This window comes from Phyllostomus discolor, chromosome 6 (genome assembly GCF_004126475.2).
Source record: "Phyllostomus discolor isolate MPI-MPIP mPhyDis1 chromosome 6, mPhyDis1.pri.v3, whole genome shotgun sequence".
Lineage (NCBI taxonomy): Eukaryota > Metazoa > Chordata > Mammalia > Chiroptera > Phyllostomidae > Phyllostomus > Phyllostomus discolor.
Genome location: NC_040908.2, coordinates 15,037,969 through 15,061,456, shown reverse-complemented (window position 1 = coordinate 15,061,456; position 23,488 = coordinate 15,037,969). Strand labels below are relative to the sequence as shown.

At 42.2% G+C, this 23,488-nt stretch overlaps 1 protein-coding gene across 1 annotated transcript in view; it reads left to right on the top strand.

Moving 5' to 3' along the window:
• Positions 1-23,488, top strand: part of RBKS (ribokinase) — a 78,081-nt gene that overhangs the window by 8,329 nt on the left and 46,264 nt on the right. Inside the window, exons 2-5 of the mRNA XM_028516220.2 lie at positions 10,770-10,902; positions 18,404-18,467; positions 19,400-19,462; positions 22,188-22,352. Of these exons, the coding sequence (XP_028372021.1) occupies positions 10,770-10,902; positions 18,404-18,467; positions 19,400-19,462; positions 22,188-22,352 (425 nt within the window). The remainder of the gene's footprint in view (positions 1-10,769; positions 10,903-18,403; positions 18,468-19,399; positions 19,463-22,187; positions 22,353-23,488) is intronic.

Sequence of the window (23,488 nt, the reverse complement as noted above, 5' to 3'; positions counted from 1 at the left end):
TTGATCCGTGGGTAAAGTTAATAATCATCTTGATCTCTTTTTACTCTGAGCTTTTACTTTGGATGACATTGATAAAACTATCTGGATTTATCTTGGTTGATATTTGCCACCTGTACCTTTTCCCATCTTGTTATTTTAGACTTTCTCTGTTCTTATGTTTCAGGTGTGTGTCTCACAAAGAGCACATAGCTAGATTTGGTCTTTTTGTTGGTTGGTTCTATTTCTTTTTTTATGACTGTAATTTGTTTTGTTTTGTTTTATCTGAAGAATGTAATCCATTCACATTTAACGTGAATTCTGATGTATTTGGACTCATTTCAAACTACTCTTTAGAACACTGTTTATCAAACTCATTAAGGTTGTACAGTACAAGGAAGCCGTGATGTTTTTGTGGACTGTAACAGGATATTAAGCTTAACTATATTCATATTTCACACAAAATTACATCTTCTGTTAAATTGCACTCACACAGTAGTGAGTCCAAGGGTTTAAGAAGAAAAGTTAAATTAGAGAACATTCTGTTCATCAACTTAATTTCTTCTGAACTCGACAGAAAAGGAGCATCTTATTTGGTCCTTCCATCTTAGCACCTTGGTTCCGCTGGCGAAACTCCAGAGTTCTTCATTCAGGAGCATAGCTACCAGAGATTATACAAGGAGTCACCAAAACATGAAATACAGGCGGGTCCAAGGGGCTTTCTAGGCTTGTGTGGGTAATGTGCTACAATGGGTGCTGAGTCAGACTAACCTTGGTTTGAATCCTGGCTCTGCCATCTTCTACTCAGAGAACTTAGGGGTTTTTTTCCAAGATTTTATTTTTATTTGTTTTTAGACAGAGAGGAAGGACAAGAGAAAGAGAGGGAAAGAAATATTGATGTGTGAGAGGTGCATCGATCAGTTGCCTCTCACACGCCCCCAACTGGGGACCTGTCCCAGAACCCAGGCACATGCCCTGGCTGGGAATTGAACCGGCGACCTTTTGGTTCGCAGGCCAGCGCTCAGTCCACTGAGCCACACCAGCCAGGGCTTGAGTGTGTTTTTTATTCTAATTTGCATTCTCCATATCTGTGAAATGGAGACAGAAATAATGACTTTCTTATGGAGTAATTGTAAGGATTAAGTGATTTGGTGGTCATAAAGTGCTTAGTGCAGTATTTCTCTTATGATACACACTCAAGAAATGGTATCTGGCACAGTTGATGTATTATATATTTTAACAAATATTTATTGGGCACACAGTGTATATAGGCACAGCCGTAGGCCACACAGTACAGAGGGGAATGTGGTGCCTGCTGTGAGAGAAACAAGCATGGGTCGCTGGAACGCAGCAGCAGAGCAGCTAACCCACACGGTTACAGTAGGGCTCCTAGAAGAGGTAACATCTGAGTTGAATTTTAAAGAATGCATATGGATAAGCTCAGCACAGAAGCAGGGAAAGAACTTTCCAGGCATAGGGAATCGACTACAAAAAGATTTGAAGAGCTAATAAGATTTTATGTATTTATTTTTAGAGAGAGGGGAGGGAGGGAGAGAAACACCAATGTGTGAGAGAAACATTGACTGGTTGCCACTTGCACGCGCCCAATGGGAGACCTGGCCTGCAACCCAGGCATGTGCCCTGACCAGGAATCGAACCAGCAGCCTCTTGTTTTGTAGGCTGACACTCAGTCCACTGAGCCACACCAGCCAGGGCTGAAATACTAATAAGATTTTAAGAATCAACACTAATCTAATATGAAACTGCAGTGGAGGCCACACTCTCTCCACTGTAGCGTCACTTAGTGCCACAGCCAAAAGTCAAGGAATGCAATGAACTATATAGTTCTTTTTAAATAAAGAATTGTTCATTTTTTTGCTCATATTAATAATGTTAAACAAATATCTGTCTGTTATATCTACTGACTCTCCAACATTTTAGTCAAAACTGAGAGGGAAAAAAATCCAAAATACGGGAAGAATGAATACAACTCAATAGCAAAAAAAGCAAACAATCTAATTTAAAAATGGGCAGAAAATCTGAAGACATTTTTCCAAAGAAGATATACAGATGCCCAAAAGGTACATGAAAAGTTGCTCAACATCAATAATTAGGGAAATGCAAATCAAAACCACAATGTGACATTACGCCACACCTGTCAGAGTAACTGTCAAAAAGTAGTAAGTATTGGTGAGGATGTGGAGAAAAGGGAACCCTGTGTACTGTTGGCAGGAAGGTACCGTATTTTTTGGACCATAAGATGCACCTAGGTTTTAGAGGAGGAAAATAGGAAAAAAAATTTTTGAAACAAAAAAGGTGGTAAAATATTTAATAACATAAATAACATAATATTTCACTAATGTAAATGTAAACAGAACTCAATAGCAGCATTAACAACCATTATTCATCCCAAATTTTGTGGGGGGGGAGGTGCATCTTATAGTCCTAAAAATATAGTAAATTGGCATAGCCACTATGGAAAACAGTATGGAGTTTCCTCAAAAAATTAAAAGTAACCCTGGCTGGCATAGCTCAGTGGATTGAACTCGGGCTGTAAACCAAAGCATTGCAGGTTTGATTCCCAGTCAGGGCACATGCCTGGGTTGCAAGCCATGGCCCCCAGCAACCGCACATTGATGTTTCTCTCTCTCTTTCTCCCTCCCTTCCCTCTCTAAAAATAAGTCAATAAAATCTTTTTTAAAAATGTAAAGTATAACTACCAAATGCTCCAACAATGCCTCTCTGGGTATTTATCCAAAGAAAACAAAAACATCAACTGAAGGCCCTGGCTGGCGTAGCTCAGTGGATTGAGTGCGGGCTGGGAACCAAAGTGTCCCAGGTTCGATTCCCAGCCAGGGTACATGCCTGGGTTGCAGGCCATAACCCCCAGCAACCACACATTGATGTTTCTCTCTCTCCCTCCCTCCCCTCCCTAAAAATAAATAAATAAAATCTTAAAAAAAAAAAAGTTGATGGGTCAATAAATACAGGTTTAAATATTTTTAAAAAAAACATCAACTGAAAAAGATATTCATCCCTATGTTCATGGCAGTATTATTTTCAATAACCAAGATATGGAAACAACCTAAGTGTTCATCAGTGGATAGATGGATAGATGGATGAACAGACAGACAGACAAAGAAAATGTGATGCACATACATGATGGAATATTATTTAGCCATAAAAGATGGCTAAACATCTTTGCAACAACATGGATAGACCCTGAGGGCATATGCTCCATGAAATAAGTCAGACAGGGAACAGATGAGTGGTTGCCGGAGACAGGTGGTGGGAGTGTGGGCGAAATAGGTAAAAGGAGGTCAAAAGGTGCTATTTTATAACTTCCAGTTATAGAATAAATGTCACGGGGATGTAGTATACAGCAGGAATACTATAGTTAATAATACTGTATTGCATATTTGAAAGTTGCTAAGAAGATAGATCTTTAAAAGTTCTCATTAAAAAATTGAGAGAAAACTGACTGTCAAAGAAAGTAGCCTAGCATGGTTTAAAGACTCTAGCCATGGAATTGTAAGAGCTGAATTAAAATTAGACTCAAACACCTACCAGCCAACGTGCATTTTGGTGAGCCACTACTGTTTTGAATTCTCACTTTCTCCCTGAAATAGAAATGATAAGGCCTATACTAACACATCTTACAAATGTATTGTAAAGCTCAAATAAATTGGTTCTTGATTATTCATGATCATGGGAATGCAAAAGAAGCATAAGCACCAAAAACCAAAAATAGTAAATTAAAATTCGTAATAATTGGTTCCAGAATACATTTTTGTATGCTGATTTATCCTTCTAATTATATTTGCTTAGGATAAAATTAATTCCATTTGTATTTCTTTAACCTACACCAGCAGATGGCAGGAAGAAGTAGCCTAGATAATTACAGCATGGTGCCAGAAGTCATTTTGGAATTTTAAAATTACTAAATTAATTGTCAAAATAGAAAATGAAATATCAATTTTGTAGTTATTTATCACTTCATACTTCGCTTGTCTTCAATGAATTAAAAGGTTTTTCACTAGCAACTTTGATAAATGCTTTAGTCTCACTAATTCCCTATCTACTCTATATTTCTGCATCCCGATTTTCCCACATACCTTATATGCCAATCCTTACTCCCTAAACCCCCACGTGTATATATATATATATTTCTCCTGCCCTCTCTTTCTGCAGCTTCAACTTCTGAAATTAGCTCATTCTGTACCTCCCTGTGCAAGTTTCTATCCTTGCTCAGGATTTTTCTCAGCTGGGCGTAAGGGTATATATATATATACACACACACATACACATATATTTGATTACTCAAAAAATTAGTTGACATTAGATGGTATTTTCATTTTTAAATATACCTTTAATATTTTGACATTTACGACTCTCCTTGGCGCCTTCTGTACTCAGTCCTCCACCCCACGTATTAAGGAGGAAGAAAGATGTAGCTTTTGCCCCCCTTGGTCCAACCATATTCCTGTTTAATAACTGGCTTACTCCTCTCCTTGGGCTGCAGTCAAACACCTCACGTTTTGCCCTGCTCTCACCGCATCATATGATTTACTGTGTCCACAGGCGTATGTCACCGTATCTAAATGAATGTCCTTTGAAGTGGACTGGGGTGTCCAACCTTTTGGCATCTCTGAGCCACGCTGGAAAAAGAAGAGCTGTCTTGAGCCACACATTAAATACACAAACACCAATGAAAACAAAAAAAAAATCTCATAAAGTTTTAAGTAAATTTACAATTTTGCGTTGGGCCACATTCAGAGCCATCCCAGGCTGCCTGCGTGCTGCAGGCCATGGTTTAGACATCGCTGGTAGACCATCCATTAAAAAGACATTTACTTCTGACCATGCTGGAGTAACTAACTAGTACCAGAACTACCTTCCCACCATAAACAACTAGAAAATGGGATATATATGAAATAAAATATATGAAGCAGCTCTGTCAGATGTTGAACAACAGCTGTGTTATCCAGAAGAGAAAGGATACAAGTAAGGTGATTCCTGGAGGTGCACTACTGACCATGGACTGGAGGAGAAGAACACAAGGAAATCGTGGCACTGTCAGTGAGGGGGAAAAACTGCCTTTATCGCTCATGGAGACTGCGGAGGCCAGAATTTATGGGAACGTGTACTGAAGAGGAAGGAGCTAATCAGGGAAAGGTCCAGAAATCTGCAGAGAAGGCCCCTTACATCTGTTACTAAATACTAAGTGGAAATACATAGAGAGAAACTCCACAAAGCTGGGCAGCTACTGGGGAGTTCTAAGCTGAACTCTTCTCAGAAATCATACCGGAATGGGAGGTGCTGTGTTCTAACCAGCCAGAGACATCGAACCGCTGGAGCATTCGGTAGAGATCCCAGAAGAAAAATATAGGAAGGAGAAAAGTGGAAGATGTAAAAAGAACCAAATAGGGGTTTAAGAAATGAAAAACACAGTATCTGAAATGAAAGAGTCACTTGCTGCACTTATCAGTAGAGTAGACATTACAGAAGAAAGGACCAGTGTGCTTGAAGGCAGGAATAGACATTATCTAAACTGAAACATAGAGGGAAAAATGACGGAATAAAATACACAGTGGTCTACCATACGTAGATGAGTCTAAGAAGAAGAAGAGAGTAGGGAAGACAAAATTTGAAGAAATAATAGCGGAAATTTTTCAAATGTTATGAAAACTATAGATGTCTACATCTAAGAATTTCAATGAACCCCATGCAAGATAAGCATAAAAAAAAAACACATCAAAGTACATTGTAGTCAAGTTCCTGAAAACCAGTTATAAGTAGAAACTCCTTAAAATCATCTAGAAAAGAATACACATTATGTATAGGCGAACAAAGATTGATTACAGACTTCTCATCAGAAACAATGAAAGCCAGAAAAAATTAAATCTTTAAAGTTCTTGAAACATAAACTATCAACATAGAATTTTATGTCCTTCAAACATGAAGAGGAAACAAAGAGAAATGAAAGGGGAAAGAACTTACCACCAGACACCTGCACAACAGTCAATGCTGAAGGAAGTGCTTTAGGTGGGACCACAAGGACACCAGGTGGAAACTCGGACCACCTAAAGGCATGAAGAGCCCCAGAAATGGTAAACACATGGGTGAACACAAAGACTTTTTTTCTTTTCTTAATTTCTTTAAAAGGCAACTGATGTCCTCTTTGGGTGGCTCAGTTGATTAGAGTCATCCCGTACACCAGAAGTTAGTGGGTATGATCCCTGGTTGGGGCATGTATGAGGGACAACCAATCAATGTTTCTCTCTTGCTTGCTCTCTATCTCTCAAGTGAATAAAACACACACACACACACATATATATATATATCTCCCTTCAGGTGAGGATTAAAAAGTGCAAAAAGGCAAGTGACAGTTTAAATAACAATAACACTGTATTGTACAGTTTACATCATATAGGAGTAGAATGCATGACAATAGTAGCACAAAGGTCAGGAAAGGGAAATGGAAGAATTCAGTTGTAAAATAAATTACCTTTATAGGTAAAGTGACATGTTTGAAAATAAACTGATTAAGTTAAAGATGTATATAGTAAACCCTAGATCAATCACTTATAAAAAAAAAAGGAAAAGTGGTAGAGTTAATAACACACCAAAGTGAAGATGAAATACAATTATCCAGAAGCACTAGGGGAAGAGGAAAGAAATAAATGAGTATTGTAATGCTGGGTGGAGATGTTGCTATGAAGAAAGCTGTTGGCAAGCAATGCACCGAGAATGCTCCCATTTCTGCCTGCATGGTCAGGACTATCTGAGCAAAGATTGCTAGCACCTGGATTAAAGAATGTTCGAATGACAGACCCCAGAAGTCAGAGACCTCTGCAGAGATTGAGACTTCTCCTCCAGACACATTGATTTACATTCTAGGACTGTAAACCTAGAGACCTACCCCTCCCCTCCCCCAAGAGGGTTTATTTGTATTACAAAACAAAGGTCAGTAGGTCTTCTTCTCCCCTTCCCCCTTCCCTCCTTCCTTGCCTTCCCATTCCCCACCCCAGAGGGAAGGAGGAACAGCAGCTGTCAGCTGTCCTATATAAGTTCCAAAAATTCATTATTTTGAAGTTTCTCTCATCATGTCACCTGGTCACGACTGGGACATAGAGAACTAACGTAATTATGAACAATTAAAAGGCCATCTCTGATCCAGAAGCCTAGTGTTTCTTGCCAGAATGAATGAATGAATGCTTAACAGAAATTAAAATAGGAAAGGGGGTATCTCCTATAAGGTGGCTGGGAAGGCCCGAGGAGGTAACAGTTGAGCAGATATGTGAATGAAGTAAGCTGTATGAGACCTTAACGTGGGAGAAGACCATAACATACTCATCTCATTGGCCCTCCTGGGGCCTAGCTCAGTTATTCATACAGAAGCAAAATTTAGGTAAGAGTCAAGGATATGACACTCTGAAAGGCTGACCCCCTCTGGCTAGAATATTGTTTTTCTGTTCTACAAATTCAAGAGTAGCTACATCTTCAGACGGAATGACTCTTTCGCCACAGACTTGTTATGTTAGCTAGGAAAGATCAGCTAGACTTCAAACTCAGCTAAGAACTGTTTCAAGCATAATTCATGTTTCATTTCCTTGAATAAATCTGGGTTAGGAAGCACAGAATGAAGTTTTAGTTGGGAGGCTAAGTTCTTTGTACAGAGGTAGCGATAGATATTAACTTGATTGGAAATTACTCTCATCCTTGTAAATGTGACATATACAAATGCTGAGAAGAACAGATATGGGTGAAGAGCACAGGCAGCAGGAATACTAAATGAGTGTAATGAATTTTAATTGGGTCATAACTAATAGTACAATCCTTATTTTAGTTGTACAGTGTGTCAGAAGCACGCAGCTAGAAGAAAAGATGCAGTGCAAAAGGCCAAGAGCAGCCTAGTCCTTGACTTTGGGCTGCAGCCAGCAGTAGTGTGACCTTTTGGGTCGAAACCCTTCTCACCACTATTTCACCAGGTCATTCCTTCCGTTGCTGTGAATCATCTCTGGGAATCTGTAACAAGCACATCATTGTCAAGAAGTTGAAAGCAATGATAAGTTGTTCTGCTAACACCTGTCAGTGAAATAACTCAGAGCACAAAACCCAGGCATTTAAGGAGTTGACAAGTATTATTAAACCTGTTTTGCAAGAGAAGCAGCTGGTTCAAAGAGGGAAAAGCTGTCAAAGGCAATGCAATCAGTCAATGGCTTAGGCCTCCTGCCTCACGCAGCCAGCCCCTAACCCCGGGCCCTCGTGACCCGGGAGACAGTGGGTCCATCCCTGAGCAGGTGTTGGTGGTGTTTCCTTCTGTCCAACTTTAAAATGTGGTGACCATTTTAAGGCTACGGCTATGTCTTAAATTCAAATATATTTCTTATGACTGGTTTTCTCCAGGTTTTCGCCCTCATTCAGAAATGTATACTATTTTAAATTGTTCGATGCTAACAGCATGGTATTTCTACCAGTACCGCTTTCATTTTTTCCTTTGAGACACTTTACTGTTATAAAAAAACAGTCCTTGGCCCCTGTCCTCACGCAGGGGAAGTCCACAGTGGAGAGAAGAGAGAGGGGAGAGGAGGGCGAAGAAGCAGAAGGAAAAGAAAAGGAAGCAGGGCTCCAAAGGACTGAGGAATTTCCGCAGTGGCTAAGTCAGTGCAGCGCCTGTGTTACTACACGTCGTTTAAAGCCAGCCCTCTGCTCCCGCATCAAACAGGCACGCTCTGCGCCCAGTGTCACTCGCCCCCACATACAAATGCACCCCAATGATAAGGTGGTGATACGTATTTCAAGATTTCCCTCAGCTGATAACAAAAGTACACTTGATTCAAACCAGTGAACGGTGACCCAGATCTAAGTGTACGAGAAATGTAGCGGAAGTCATAACTTTCTTTAGTGAATCTTACTAATGAAATTATTTGGCCTGTTTTTAGCCACCTTGGATGTTTTTTCTTTTTAAAGTCATTATGAATGTTGTTTGTAGCCGCATCAATAAGCCAAGAATTCACATAGTTACTCAACCACACAGATTACTCATCATCGCCTGTTCATAACAGAATCCTAAAATGTTTAAGATTTCTGATGCAAATCAAAATCTCATCATCACTTGTCATTGCTAAATTAAATGACAGGATAATAACATTACATTAAAACCATTTTTCTCTTGATTGAGTACCATTTTCAGAAGTGAACCTTGTAGATGTATATTTTTTTCATCAGTACTATAAATGCATTTAGAATCTGAGCTAAAAATAGAATCGAAAAGGGGAGGAGTGGAGGGGATGTTTTCAAATTATTGATGAATCTCTTGAATCTCAAGTAACCATATTTGACAGTGCAGAGCTGGGGAAGGGAGTCATTAGCTCAAGTTACTGAGACTTAAAACTGTGTGAAGGAGGCCCACAGGTCGAACCTGGCCTTTATTGACACGGACGTGTGTCCCTGTCACCAGTCATGCGTGCGGCATCCCACTGCACACAGGTGGTCAGTGACCTGCAGGAACCGGCACTGCTCCGTTCCTCTAACGTCCTCAGGTACTGGTTTCAGGTGGGCCACAGCCCGTGTGGGGAATGAACGTAAGTTCTGAATATGCTCAAACGAAGTAGGTTCTCAGCTGATGTAACCATCTTTCTCAGCATTTCTTTTCTGCCTAAAGCTAATTAACCTGTTTGGTCACACCTCCCATCTCTCCATCTGCCCTTGGCCCACTTCTGCGTGGCCAGTCAACCAGTCCTCCTGCCACTGGGCCCCTCCACCCAGCACCCCTCTTCCATTCAAAAGTCTGCTGTCCTGCAAAGACTTTGTCTCCTCGCATCTCCCACCTTTGGTGTTGTGGGAATCCTATACTGGAGCACACCTTTTACTTTGGGCCTCATTTAACACTGTCTTCATGAGGCAGCAACATTTCAGTAATAAATAACCTACCCTCGAAAACCCTCAGTTCCTGCAGAAGCTGATGAAGGTATAGATGGAGGCAAGACTGGCTCTGGGTTGACGATACTTGAATCTAGGTGATAGGTATAGGAGAAATCAATATTCTTTTTTCTCTAGTGTTCTATGTTTGGGATTTTCTACAGTAAAAATTTAAAACCAAACTTAGCTCTTTCGAATTCATGTTTTAAAACAGGTGTTTTGTTGTTGTTTTTTTTTTTGAGTCAGTGAATGAAATGGGTACTGTACAGGGTGGGTCGGGATGGACACCTGAACCTGTCAGCTAAATACCCCTCTCCTAGCCCACCCTCAACGAAGCAAAGAAGATTCTTTGTTGCCTGGAACTGCAACTTCTCTCTCCTCCTTGGGTCCCGGACATGCTTGCCAGACCCCTGCCACCCTTCCTGCTTAGTATCAAAATGACCAGATAAGCCTGGATAGAAACACACGTTATCTCGGCCCCATTTATGAAGTCCCGCTGTGAACAGGCTGTGTGCGGGGCATCGAGAGGGGGATTGGGAGTTACTGCGCCCTGCGGGTTCCCCAGGATGGAACACGGGCACCGCGAACACCCTGATGCCGCGCAGACGCTAGGACCTGTCATCTGGAGTAGCAGCGCTGCGGTGGCGCAGGGCAGTGGGGGAGAGCGAGTGTGCCAGGCAGGTGCCTTCTCAACAGTGACGCACACTCCTGAACGTTCTCCAGGCGGAAAAGGCGCCGGGCCCCGCTTCTGCTCGCAGTTCTGATTGCTTAGAGCTCCCTCCGATAACTCCCTCTCTCTTCTGAAGAACTTAAATTGATTGCAGCTACCAGTGTGATTTTTTTTTCTGTTTCTTTTTAAATTATTATAGTCTTACTTCTCGCTTGCCAAAAACCGGGGAAACCATCCATGGACATAAGTTTTTTATTGGCTTCGGAGGGAAAGGCGCCAACCAGTGCGTCCAGGCCGCCAGGCTCGGGGCGAAGACGTCCATGGTGTGCAAGGTGCGTGCACAGCACGGTGGAGGGTGTTCCAGAGGTACTGTAGGAGCACGGTTCTGAGGCTTGGGTTCCTCGTTTTAATTTTTTAAACTATTTTACAGTGAACAACTCAGTGACGTTCAGTGCAATCACAGCGTTGTAGAACCGCCAGAACATTTCCATCATTCCAGAATAAAACTTACATTAAGCAGCTCCTCCCCTTTTCCCCCTCCCCTCAGCCCCTGGCAACCACCAATCCACATCCTGTCTCTACTATGGATTTCATCTATTTCTGAAGGTTTCCTATAGGCGGAATCATGTGATGCGACATTTCGTGTCTGGTTTCTCTCACTTAGCATAATGTTTGTAAGGTTCACCGGCCTTACAGCGTGTGTCAGCACCGCACTCCCTCTGTGGCCGGACAGCCTCCGCCACGCACGGCACAATGGGTTTGTCCCTCTATCTGCCGGTGGGCCCAGGGGCCGCCTCCAGCTTTCAGCTCTTGTGAATGGTGCTGCTATAAACATGGGTGTACGTGCACGTGTTTGATTACCTGTTTGTTTCTTCTAGAAGTTCATTGTTTTTAAGATATTTAAATAGGAGAGCGTAGTCTTCCTTTTTTTATATATTAGTTTCTACCTCACTGGGAAGTAGCAGTCTTCAAATAACGTAATGCCCTGTTCCCTGAGTTGAATTGCGCTTATAACCAGAGTGTGAGAAGCGAGGAGAATTAGTCTACTCTGATGGGTTTTCTAGTCCGGCTTCAGGAGTCATTCTGTTTTTAGCAGGTTTCACTGCAGCCACACAGCTTTTGGAAACGTGGTTAAATAACTGGCGATTTACTCCTCCCTATGTTCTTTTCCTCTAATGCTGTATCTTGGATCAGAAGGAAATCTGGGCCTTGCAGAACTACACATCTTAGGCATAGTTTTGTTTTCCGGTATGTAAAGAAATGTCAAATACAGTATCCTATTTCCATCCACCTACTGAAATTATCTGAAAATAAATAAAACAAAATTGGCTGCCAAAGACTTCTGCATGTTTAATGAAATTTTAAGATGCTGTCATTACTGGTATAACAGGAAAGATAGTTCATTTATTTTAGGAAGGCTAGATTGGTTCTGCACAGTAGAGAATAAGAAAAAAATATAACAAATGTAAAAGAATGAATTCTGCTGTCAACTGGGTAGATTTCACCAAAATTTCTCCGAAATGTCACTTCCCATTGCATACAGCACTTCTGTTCCACAGGAGTCTTTAAATGATGCATAAACTATACAATTATCACTTTATCTACTAATGAACTGTAACTTTATTTCTAATTTATGATTAACACGATATAATCCTTATCTGGCTATTTGGTCAAAAACATCTCATGAAAGCACAAGATTCAGTGTAAGAAACCCTCCTTTGCTAAGGTTGAGCTCTTTATACATTTAAAATATCAATCACTTATTTGACAAGTAATTATTGATGGCCTGTTATATGCTAGTAATTATGGGGCTTAGAGAGAGAGCAATTAAAAATGTTAGGTATGCCCTGGCTGGTGTGGCACTCAGTGGACTGAGCACAGGCTGTGAACCAAAGGGTCCCAGTTCGATTCCCACTGGTCAGAGCACATGCCTGGGTTTCAGGCCAGGTCCCCATTGCAGAGCATGTAAAAGGCAACCACACATTGATGTTTCTCTCCCTCTCTTTCTCCCTCCCTTCCCCTCCTTCTCTCTAAAAATAAATAAATAAAATCTTTTTTTTTTTAATTTTTAAAAACTATTAGGCCTGCCCTGGGTGGCTCAGTTGGTTGGAGTGGCATCTCCTACACCAAAAAATTGAGGGTTTTATCCCTGGTCAGGGCACATGCATAAGCTGCAGGTTCAATCCCTGGTCCGGGTATGTATGGAAAAGATGTTTCTCTCTCACATCAATGTTTCAATGTTTCTCTCGCTCTCTCTCTCTCTCTCACACACACATACACACACACACACACACAATCAATAAACCTATCCTTGGGTGAGGATTTAAAAAATAATAAATGAAAACATTAGGCCTCACCCATCTTCTACTTGACTAGGAATGGAAGGTTTGAGGACTAATCAGATGGCGCTGACTTAAGAGGGCGTGGAAGCTGGACAGAGGGCATCATTTCCTGGCTGGGAAAACCCGGACAGAGAACTGGTCGTGGAAGCAGGGTACCGAGAGTGGCCGTGGGGCCAGGGGAGGTCCCCAGAGCTGGGGCTGTGAAAGGAGAGATAAGAGAACCCCCTCTTGGAAGTTCTGTAAAAGCCATTCATTTAGCCATTGAAGCCAAAATTGGATGTCCCCTAGGATCTCATCCAACTCGAAGGTTTGGGGATTTGTTTTATTTTAGGTCTGTTGACTTGGAGGCAAAGAGAAATGAAAACTAGAAATACCTGAGTTGTGGGACCGCACTTGGGAAGTGAACCAGGAAGCCACGGCAGTGGATGTGAGAGGAACAGAAGGCGGGGCGTGTGTGGGGGCGTGTTCCTGCCAGGGGGCTGACTGAAGCAAGGGTCCTTCTTGTTCTGCTCTGTCTGTGTGTGATGGCTTGTGCTGGCGCCTGTCCGGTTCCCAAAGTCCTTTATGTCTGACCCGCCCCCGACTTAGTGTTTAGCCCCACCATGGAACTTGCCTGGGAATCGGCACAGAGGGGACAAGAAAACAGTGGCTTCAGCTAAAACCTACCTACACAGGGGTACTTCGCTTAGATAACCTGAGACATTTAAATGTAGATTTATTTAAGATTAAATAAACTGTATCATATTCTCAGACTTCATAACAAGAAAAACAAAATCTCTTTTCTAGTGGTAGTTATTGTTATCCATTCATCATGATATTTCTTCCCATTGTGAAATACATTTTTTAAGCAAATTAGCCACACTGCTTTATGGCAGTTTTTTAAAGATGAAAAGTTCTGAGTAGAAACCAAAATCATGAAATTAATCAAGATAAAATCAAGCAGATGGAACAAAAAAAAACCAGAAAATTTCCTATGCTTTTCTTAGCAACATTAACTTACCTATTACTGCCCTGCAACCAAGTGAAACTCAAGCTCCAATGGAGTAAGATTGTTTGATGGCACCTTGTTTACAAAACACCTTATATTGAGCTAAGGAGAAATATCTGTCAAGATACTGTGGCGAGGGGCTGTGAAGCAGGAGTCCATCAATATGCATACAGTGAAATATGTATAATGAAACATTTCAACTAGTTAAGAGTTGTGTAGTTAGAATTTTAACTGAGTCATGGCCAAGGCTATAGTCCAAGGATAACTGGAGATATCTTGAGATTAAAAATCCAGGCAGATATAGAAAATCTTTGGGAGGGCAAAGAGCCTGGTAGGACACCTTTCATAGGACTCGCCTGAGTTGGTTGGTTAAGTGTTTCGTCCTGCTGCCTTCCACTGAAGCCTAACATTAGAGAGGAGGAAGGCACTGCTGAACGTCAGGAACTGGCAGCTGGGGAGGGCCCTGGCAGACTAAAGAGCCGAAGCTACAGGGGGCCAGTATGAGCCCAGAGGCCCTGCTTCTCATGCAGGTGGAAGAAGCCACGAACAGGCAGGAACCCAAGTGCCCCAGATCAGAAGTCAGCAAACTGGGGGGGCCTTCAAGAAATTACCTGGCCATGCTCCCTTCAAACACCGAGACCGAAGTCTCTGGTACAAGTAGCTGTTTTCTTTCAGAGCGGTCGGGTGCGAGGTCCCGTGACAGAGGCGCTCTGTGAGAGCAGTGCCCTGCAAAGAATCATAGAGCAAAGAGTTTTAATTAGCTTGATAATAGCAGAACTGAAATTAGACTCCAGGTTTCTTCACTCCCACATGCAGCATTTTGCCTCATGACCACGATACTTAAAGTTTTTATGTCAACTTGATAGCCAGCGTGTGACCGGGAAAACAGGGAAGCCTCCAAAGACACCTGTGAAGGTTCCTTTGTAATAGTCCTCGGTAGTCAGGGGCCTTTCATTCACTGTGATTCCAACAAGACGCTTGCGCTCACTCTGAATGGCAAGCTATGAATGACGCTATGAATGACAAGCTGTGAATGACAGGCTATGAGGAGCAAAAGCGTGGGTTCCGCTTCTCTGATTTCTGGTTATCAATTTCCAGTTACTGCGGAAGAGGCTTAAATTTGAGCCAGAAGTAAGCAAATGGGATTGGAAGGCGTTCACTTTTCGCACCATTTTTAAACACAAATCCAGAAGAAGAAACGAATGTGTGAGAGGTGTTGAGGGGGGGTATAGGGGAGACAGCATTCTTTTAGTATCACGTTGCACAAGTCATCTGTGCAACTCGATAACGCAGAAAGAAAAGGGGGATCATTTTAATAGGACTCAGATCCCCATTGCTTTCTGTCCGCACTCTGACATGTGACTTAGATCCAATTAAAGCTTAAATATGACTCCGAAGGCAGAGATGCCCTCCCACTTGGCTATACTGTTCTGAAAGTAACGGGATACATATTCCATTGCAAAGCATTAGTTTCACCAAAGGTTTAAAGAAATTGTTACGGTTTTGCTAGAGTAATAACATTAATAAATAGAGCCTCATTTTAAAAATAATTTAACGTGCCCACATGCTCGCTTCCATGATCAAATGCTCTTCTGTTTGAACACAGGAAGCAACAGGAAGGACTGAAGCATCAGGGAGAACCAGACAGGCGTGAAAGTAGTTGATGAGGTTGAACCCAAGCAGCAGGAGCCCTGCCCTTTCCCCCAGGACAAGCAGCCTGATGGTGGTGGTGGTGGTGGTGGCGGCACCAAACCCTTATTTAACCCTTTACAGCTGTAAATATATTTTCATGCATATTATTTTAGTTTATCTGCACAGCTAACTTGCTGTGACTTTCCACATAAGGACACTGGGGCCAAGAGAGAATTTAAGTGGCTCGCCCGAAATCACACAGCTAGCGAGAAGGGGGTTCCATGACACAAATGAAAATATTGTCTTCCTCTTCTTCGGCTTTTCATCACTTCCTTTACTTTGTGATGTATTGTTATGACCTAGATGATGTAAAGGTAATAGAACTAGGGTTGGTTTCTCTTGATCCTCAGCAGTGTTGTTACTTTCCCATTATTTTTAGTTATCAGATTTTTATTTTTGCCAAGAGAACATCTAAGAAGGCAAAAACAAAGTATTTTGTCTCACGTCTTACTTAGAGTTTAGAAGGCCAGCCAACAGACTTGCCAGGAAATCACCATTGGGATAAACCTGGGACCCTAACCATCACCAGGGGATGTAGCCAATCAGATGATGCTCTGAGCAGGAAAAGGACAGGCAGCTACTGCAGCCTCTGAAATACAACTGTAGCAGCCTGCAAACGCAGTTGCCCTGAGCATGGAATCCCTTCCCAGTCGTGCCTCGGATGCTCATGCTTTTATTCCACCTGCTATGTCTTATTCCCCTCCAATGTTACCAATTTCTTTAAGTCAAAGCTGCATGTTTTTTAGGTTTCCTCCTCCCCTCCAACAATTCTTCCTAATCCCTGCACGTCTTAATGTTTAGTTCATTACCGCCGCTTATCACCTACCCTTGATATTCACCTTAAACAGATTTCACCTATATGAAACCAATAGGAAGGGAAGAGAAGTTTCTTTGCCCTAATTTGTATCACACCCTACGTGCCTAGGGATGGCCTTTTCTTAATCCCCAGAACATTCTTATAAGGATACTTTCCTAACTCTATAATACCCTGATTGCCCATGAGAGAGAGTTAAATAATGTCCAAAAAATGAAAGAACAAACAACTTGTTTCTGCTGTGAATCTTCGACCTAAGAAAAAGGATGCTTTGGCACTTACCTGCTAGATAAATGAATGGCCAGCCTTCCACGAAGGAAATCTCTGGTAGAAGACCTCCTGCCACTGGGGAACTCTCCTTACAGGCGCACTTTGTAGTAGACACACTTCGTTATAAAGACAGAGATTTTTGCTAAGAAGTTATTGTATATTGTTTGAGATCATTGCCTTATCATCATTTGAGCCAGAAAAGGAGCACAGGCAAAAGTGTTCTTTGAGGAAGAAGGTACCAGAAGTGGCATTTAAATCAGGGGTCAGTAAATTTGGCCCGTGGAGCAAATCTTGCCTGCTACATATTTTTGTAAATAAAGTTTTATTGGAACACAGCCACATCCATTTGTTGACATATTTTCTTTGGCCGCTTTCACACTACAATGATGGGGTTGAATTGTTGCAAAAGAGACAATATGGCCCATAAAGTCTAAAATATTACCTATTTGGTCCTTTACCCCCCAAAATGCCCAGCCCCTGATCTAGACAGTCCAAAAGCTCACCAGCAAATTTTATGGTCACTCATTGAGGATCTCAACCCAAGTAAAGGTCTAGGTTTCTTTCTGTTGCTATATCCAGAGAGGAACAGTCTTCTATGGAAGAGCAGAACACACCAGGAGTGGCCGAGAACTGGATGGAGACACAGCCCATTGATGGAGCGCTCAGTGCAGGACAGAAAAGAAGGAGTATAGGAATGATTCCAACTGAGTGACATTCTGGCCAAGACAAAACAATAGCGACAGTGAAAAGATCAGTAGTTGCCAGGGGCTAGGGAGCAGACAGTGAGTGATAAACAGGCAGAGCACAGAGGATTTTTAAGCCACTCTGTATGATCATATAATCACAGATACACACCTCTAAATTTGCCAAAATCCATAGAATGTACACCACCCGAGTGAACCCTACTGTAAACTATGGAGTTTGGGGAGTGTGTTTGATGTGTCAAATTAGGTTCATCGATTTTAACAACTCTGCCACCCTAATCACAGTGCCTATGAATGGAAGAGGAATGCATGATTAAAGGAAAAAGTGCAGTATCGTTACCAGAATACATGCCAGGATGCAAAAGCAACAGAATTCCACTATACTAGGTCAACTAGGGCTTTTTAAAATTGATTTGAAAGAAAGAGAGAAGAAAATAATACCAGTTTCTTGTTCCATTTGTGCATTTACTGGTTGATTCTTGTATGTGCCCTGACCCGATACGGAACCTGCAACCTTGGTGCATCGGGAGGAGGCTCTGACCAACTGAGCACTCGTCCGGGGCTAGCAAGGGTTTTTTATATTCCCTCCTCTTTGTGCTACTCCGTGTCAGGGTCAGGGGAGAAGATAAGATGCTAAAACACCAGGCAAGGCATCATGAAGATGCCATCATTTATAGTGAAGGACGAACAACTGAGGTTCTGCCTACGTTTGAGGACTGTAGATGGTGGGCAGCTTGTCTCAGAAATTTTCACGTGAACAGATCGAAATGAGCGTGAACCCGGAGAACTGGTGCAGATCATTAAATGCTTCCTATTTTAGGCAGGATATAAGTAGAACATTAGTATATAACAAGTCTTTGGGCTGCAATCAAGTCTTTCAACTCACATTAAGAAGATTAATTAGTTAATGTTTATAAAGTACTGTGCAGATATGCCCTTTCCAAATGCTAAGTATTCTAAAAACTACATTGTAGCATTTTCCTAAATGTAAAAGATCTAATGTTCATCCTTTCTTTGGTACAGGTTGGCAAAGATTCTTTTGGCAACAACTATATAGAAAACTTAAAACAGAATGGTATTTCTACAGGTAAAATTTCGCCTCTTTTAAAGTTGGTTTTTATAACTTTCTTCTGTGATCGATTACCAGAAAAGTTAAATATAAAATAGAATTATTAGAGCTTCCCCTGCTGATTGAGGAATTTTTATGCACAGCTTTGTGTAGTCACGCTTAAATAGCCACGGTTAATTCTCTTGGGTACCCCCCTCCAGGTGGGAATAAAGCTACAGGAGGTTACAAAACTTCATCTCACGGAAATGTTTCAGAAGCAGGTAACAGAAGAAAATAGGTGCTCCATTCACAAATGTTATCTTAAGAAAAGCCATTGAGCATCATAGCTGGAAATTATTTTAGGAACCATTGAGGCTGATACGACTATTCCCCCCAAAAAAGAAAACCGAAGGCCAGAGAGGTTCTGCGACTGTCCAAGAGCACGCGGCTGGTTGGAACCACAGCCGAGGCTAGAAGGCGGCCTTTGGCTCCAGCTCAAGGCTCTGGCTGCTGCCAAAGGCTGCCTGATCGGCATTACCACGTGCGTGCCGGGCCCTCATTCCTGATGAGATGCGAAGCTTATGAGAAGGAAGAAAAACAAACACGTTGATTTTATAGGTTTGACCTTTCGTCTGTCATCTCAGCCAGTCATTTCTTTCAGCGGAGAAATATGGTAGTGCAGAAAAATGCATATTGTACAACTGTGAACAAGAGGGAGGAGTTGGAAGCGGGGGTGGTTTGCTGGGTTGTTACTCATGTAGAGAAAAGGTGCAACTAAGTGTAAAGACTTATTTTCCCCATTGTATAGGTGATGAGTATAAATTAGCACTAATTACTTATTTCTTTTTTATCATTCCAGATGGTTAAAGGTTAAAAAAGTTTTCTAAGGATTAGTGATGCATTGAAATTATTAAAATAAATTATCCATGCCAGGCTGTGTATATGTGATTTTAATTTCTTTTTTTCTTTAGAATTTGCGTACCAGACTGAAGATGCTGCTACAGGAACTGCTTCAATAATTGTCAATGAAGAAGGTAAGTGTTTTGCATTTGGAAGTGTCATTTGATAAAATAGTTTGTTTCCAGAACCGGAGCGGAAGTATCAGTTTGTATCCTGATCATACAGATCTCTCACCGCACACACCAGGCCTCAGGCACAGCTTCCCAGCCTGAGTATAAATGTCCCCTCATTTACACGTCCCAGGTTGGTCCGATATGAAAGTGTCCATCCAGAACATGTGAAGCATTATAGTTGCCTCAAAATAACGTTTATATCCTGTAAAGTACATCACCCTCCCTGTGAACTCAGCACTGATAGTTATCTCTGAAAGCAGCTTACATCTGTCCTTTCGGTTACACCAGGGAAATAAATGTAAATAGATAGGTGCGAAAGAAGGTTGATGGATCGTATTTATAGAATATTTACTGAGCAAATGGCAGCAACTAATTACTTCTGACTTGTCATTGCTGTTCAGAACTTGTCAGTTCTGTCTGCTCTTTAACCAGCCATCAGACCTCAAAAGTCTGTGTGTACAACCATGTCTATCACTAGGCCTTGCAGTAGCCAAACGTTTGTCTTTGAAAAAGTAACTTCCCTTTACCCTCACGTCAAGTTTTCATCATTTCCTCCTAATATTTTAAGTATAAAACACCTCTGTAAGGTTTTTCAAATCAGAATTAATATTCAGAAGGGCCAAGCATTGGGGGAGCCACCTGGAACACAGAACCTAGTGCACTGTGGGTAGTCAGCATGCACTGTGCCACATTAGGATTTGTCACAACGTGTCTTCCGTTTGTAGTGCAGCTTCACGAGGTCATTTCTCACAGGGGACAGGGTCCTCTTACCGTCAGTGATCCCCAACTCTCAATAACGAAAAGAAAAAATCGTGTTCGACTTCAAGACAGTAGTTCTTATTCTAACAATAGTCTGGTTCATTACTTTAAGCTACCTTGCAGCTCATTCCCTGCCTTAAACCTCTTTTTTGTGTTCTAGTGATATCTTCATGTTTTGTTTCTGCCTTATCTGTGTACAAGATACTGCATTTTCATGTAAAGATGTAATTTAATGCTGTGTATGGAGTGCCTGGTATGGCAGATATGTCTGGTTCAGAGTACATGGTGATGCCCTCAAGAGTACAGATCGTAGTGGAAGCGCTAATCCAAATGCCCAGCGGTGACAGTCAGCTCCTTTAAGTGAGCAGCACGGTAAAGTACAGAGGTCAGTTCCGACAAGTTTAGCTGAGGCGTGAGTGAGCTGGCCACATGGCAGTGTCCACTGTACAGCTGTGCCTTCGGTTTGTTTCTCATCGGCCAAGGCCAGGCCAGAAACGTAGACTCAGAGGTCAGCAACGCAGAAGCAGCAGCTGACTCGAGCAGAGAGAGTGAGGTCACTGAGGGAGGCAAGGAAGGAGGTATGTTCTCTTTCAGCGTGTGAGAACTGTGAGTTTTTCCAGGACCAACACTGGGTTCATGCTGAGCCATCCCTGCTTTGTTAAGTCCTCCTTGTGGCCAACAAACACATCTGTGGTAAGACGATAGGCTCGCATGTGTTCTGCGTTGAGAGGTAATTTTAGGTCATGTGTATACAAGAGCAGCACGAGCGGCCTGCGGCACAAGAATGCTGCTTCAATTAGTCCCCTTAGGTCAGTGCTGTCCACTAGAAACACAACGCAAGCCACGTACACAGTTTTAAATTTCCCATGAGCCACATTCAAAAAGGTAAACCAAAACAGGTAAAACTCATCTTGATATATCCCCTTAACCCAGTAGATCCAAAATATTATCCTTTCAACATGCAATCCAAAAAGACCTTAAAAATTACCGAGGAAGTTTACCTTTGCTTTGCACTCAGCCCTTGAAATCTGCTGTGCATTGTACAAGGAAAGCACACCCCTCTCGGACTGGCACATTTCAGGTGCTCCATAGGCACGTGTGGCTCGTGCTCGTGACTGTCGTGTTGGACAGCACGGCTCTGGAGAGTGCACCTGGCAGGTAAAACGTACCGCCACACCTCCCACATTTCGAGGAGATTATAGAGAATGAGTCCAAGTGATGCGTATACAGGGTGGGGCAAAAGGAGCTTTACAGTTTTTTGTCTGGAAAATACAGTAATTTGTAAATAATAATGCAAGTGGATACTCCCAACTGTAAACCTACTTTTGCCCCACCCTGAACAAGGTTCCGTAGTCCTGCTTCTGTTTGGTCTGGTGCCGTCCAGGCCGCACATCCTTTTCTCTACCTTAAGTTATTTAGTGCAGCTTTTCATCTGCTAGATGTTATAAAATGTGTTTGGGTTTACAAAATCACTTTACAGAATACCCTAGGGTATACCTTGAACTGACTGCCTGCTAGAGAGGATTAGTTCTAATGCTAGGCAAGTTTATTCCTGTTTGCACTCCTCATTACGACATCTGTCATTTAGGATTAAGAACCTTAACCACATGTGTTGTACCAGCCACTTCCCGTAAGAGAAAATTTGAAAGTATGTTCTATATCCTTTCTCAGCTAACATTCTATGTAAGAATACTGGGGAAATCATTTTTAGATTTTGTTCAAAATAACTAAAATAATGTGAATCTTACGGAGACACTGTAGAAGAAGCTACCTTAGGAATATGAGGTTTAACCCACATGGCCTGGAAATGCTAAAATTGATGCAACACATTTCACGTCATGCCTTTGTAAGACTGACCGTAACACTGCAGAATGTCACTGCTTGGCTTTGCTGGGTTTCAATATAAATACGTAGAAATCCTCCACAGGCCAGAATATCATCGTGATCGTGGCCGGAGCAAACCTACTTCTGAATTCTGACGACCTGCGGGGAGCGGCCGGCGCCGTCAGCAGCGCCAGGGTGGTGATCTGCCAGCTGGAAGTAACGCCGGCAGCGTCTCTGGAAGCCCTGACGCTGGCCCGCAGCCGCGGAGGTAGCGATTTCACACACTCGCCCTTCCTTCTATCAGAGCTTTTATCTCTGTCTTAGAGTTAACCTTTTAAGCCAAGCAATACTTTTCTGGGGTGTAAACTATCCTTCCGTCTGTCTTCTAATTCTTACAATGTTAGAAAACCTAATGAGCGGGGTAAAAGTAGCATGAGCCGCGGCTCGGATGTCCCACGGCCTAAATCTGCAGTCCAGCTAGAGAAACAACGCCGCGGGGACTGGAGCCTCCGAAGCAGCTCCCAGCGGCACTCCCAGCGGCAGTGGCGTGAGGGTTTCCGTCTGGAGGAGCGCAGTTAAGCAGCCTGTCAGGAGTAATCCCTGTCCAGGCACACACTGATAAACAGCTCCGCAGATGAAAGATTAGTTCTTTCTCTGCTTTTACAAAACTTGACCTTAGTTTCTAGAAACAACAAAGGATTATTTGTATGTAATATTTTCTATGTAGTCAAGATCCTTTAAGCAGCTCTTTTGTGTTGTCTGGCCTTTGATTTTGGAAATTTTTTTAGCATGCAAAAGCAGGCAGAACTGCACACTGAAACCCATCCCCAGCTTCAACGCTATCGACCCTTGGCTAATCTTGCTTCATATGCTCTCCCCACCCAGGCCCCTCTCTCAGCCCCAGCACATGACAGACTTTGAAAACTCCAGGTAGTTTCTGTCTGTCTGTGCTGTTTCCCTGTGGACCAGTGGAGAGAGCATCTTGTGAATCAGAAGCCCATTTCTGATCCTTGCTAGCCTTGTGGTCTTTGCAGAACTACCTGACTTTTCTGAGCCTCATCTGTCAACTGCATATACTCCCCTACAGAATTGTTCTATAATAATGGGATAAGCCCTGGCTGGCGTAGCTCAGTGGATTGAGCACAGGCTGGGAACCAAAGTGTCCCAGGTTGGATTCCCAGTCAGGGTACATTCCTGGGTTGCAGGCCATAACCCCCAGCAACCGCACATTGATGTTTCTCTCTCTCTCTCTCTCTCCCTCCCTCCCTTCCCTCTCTAAAAATAAATAAATAAAATATTTTTTTAAAAAAAGAATCAGATAAAATAAAATATGATGCCAAGCTAGTGTAGTAAGTTTCAGTAAATTCCAATTTTCTTCTCTCTTTAAATTAAAATTTGGATAAT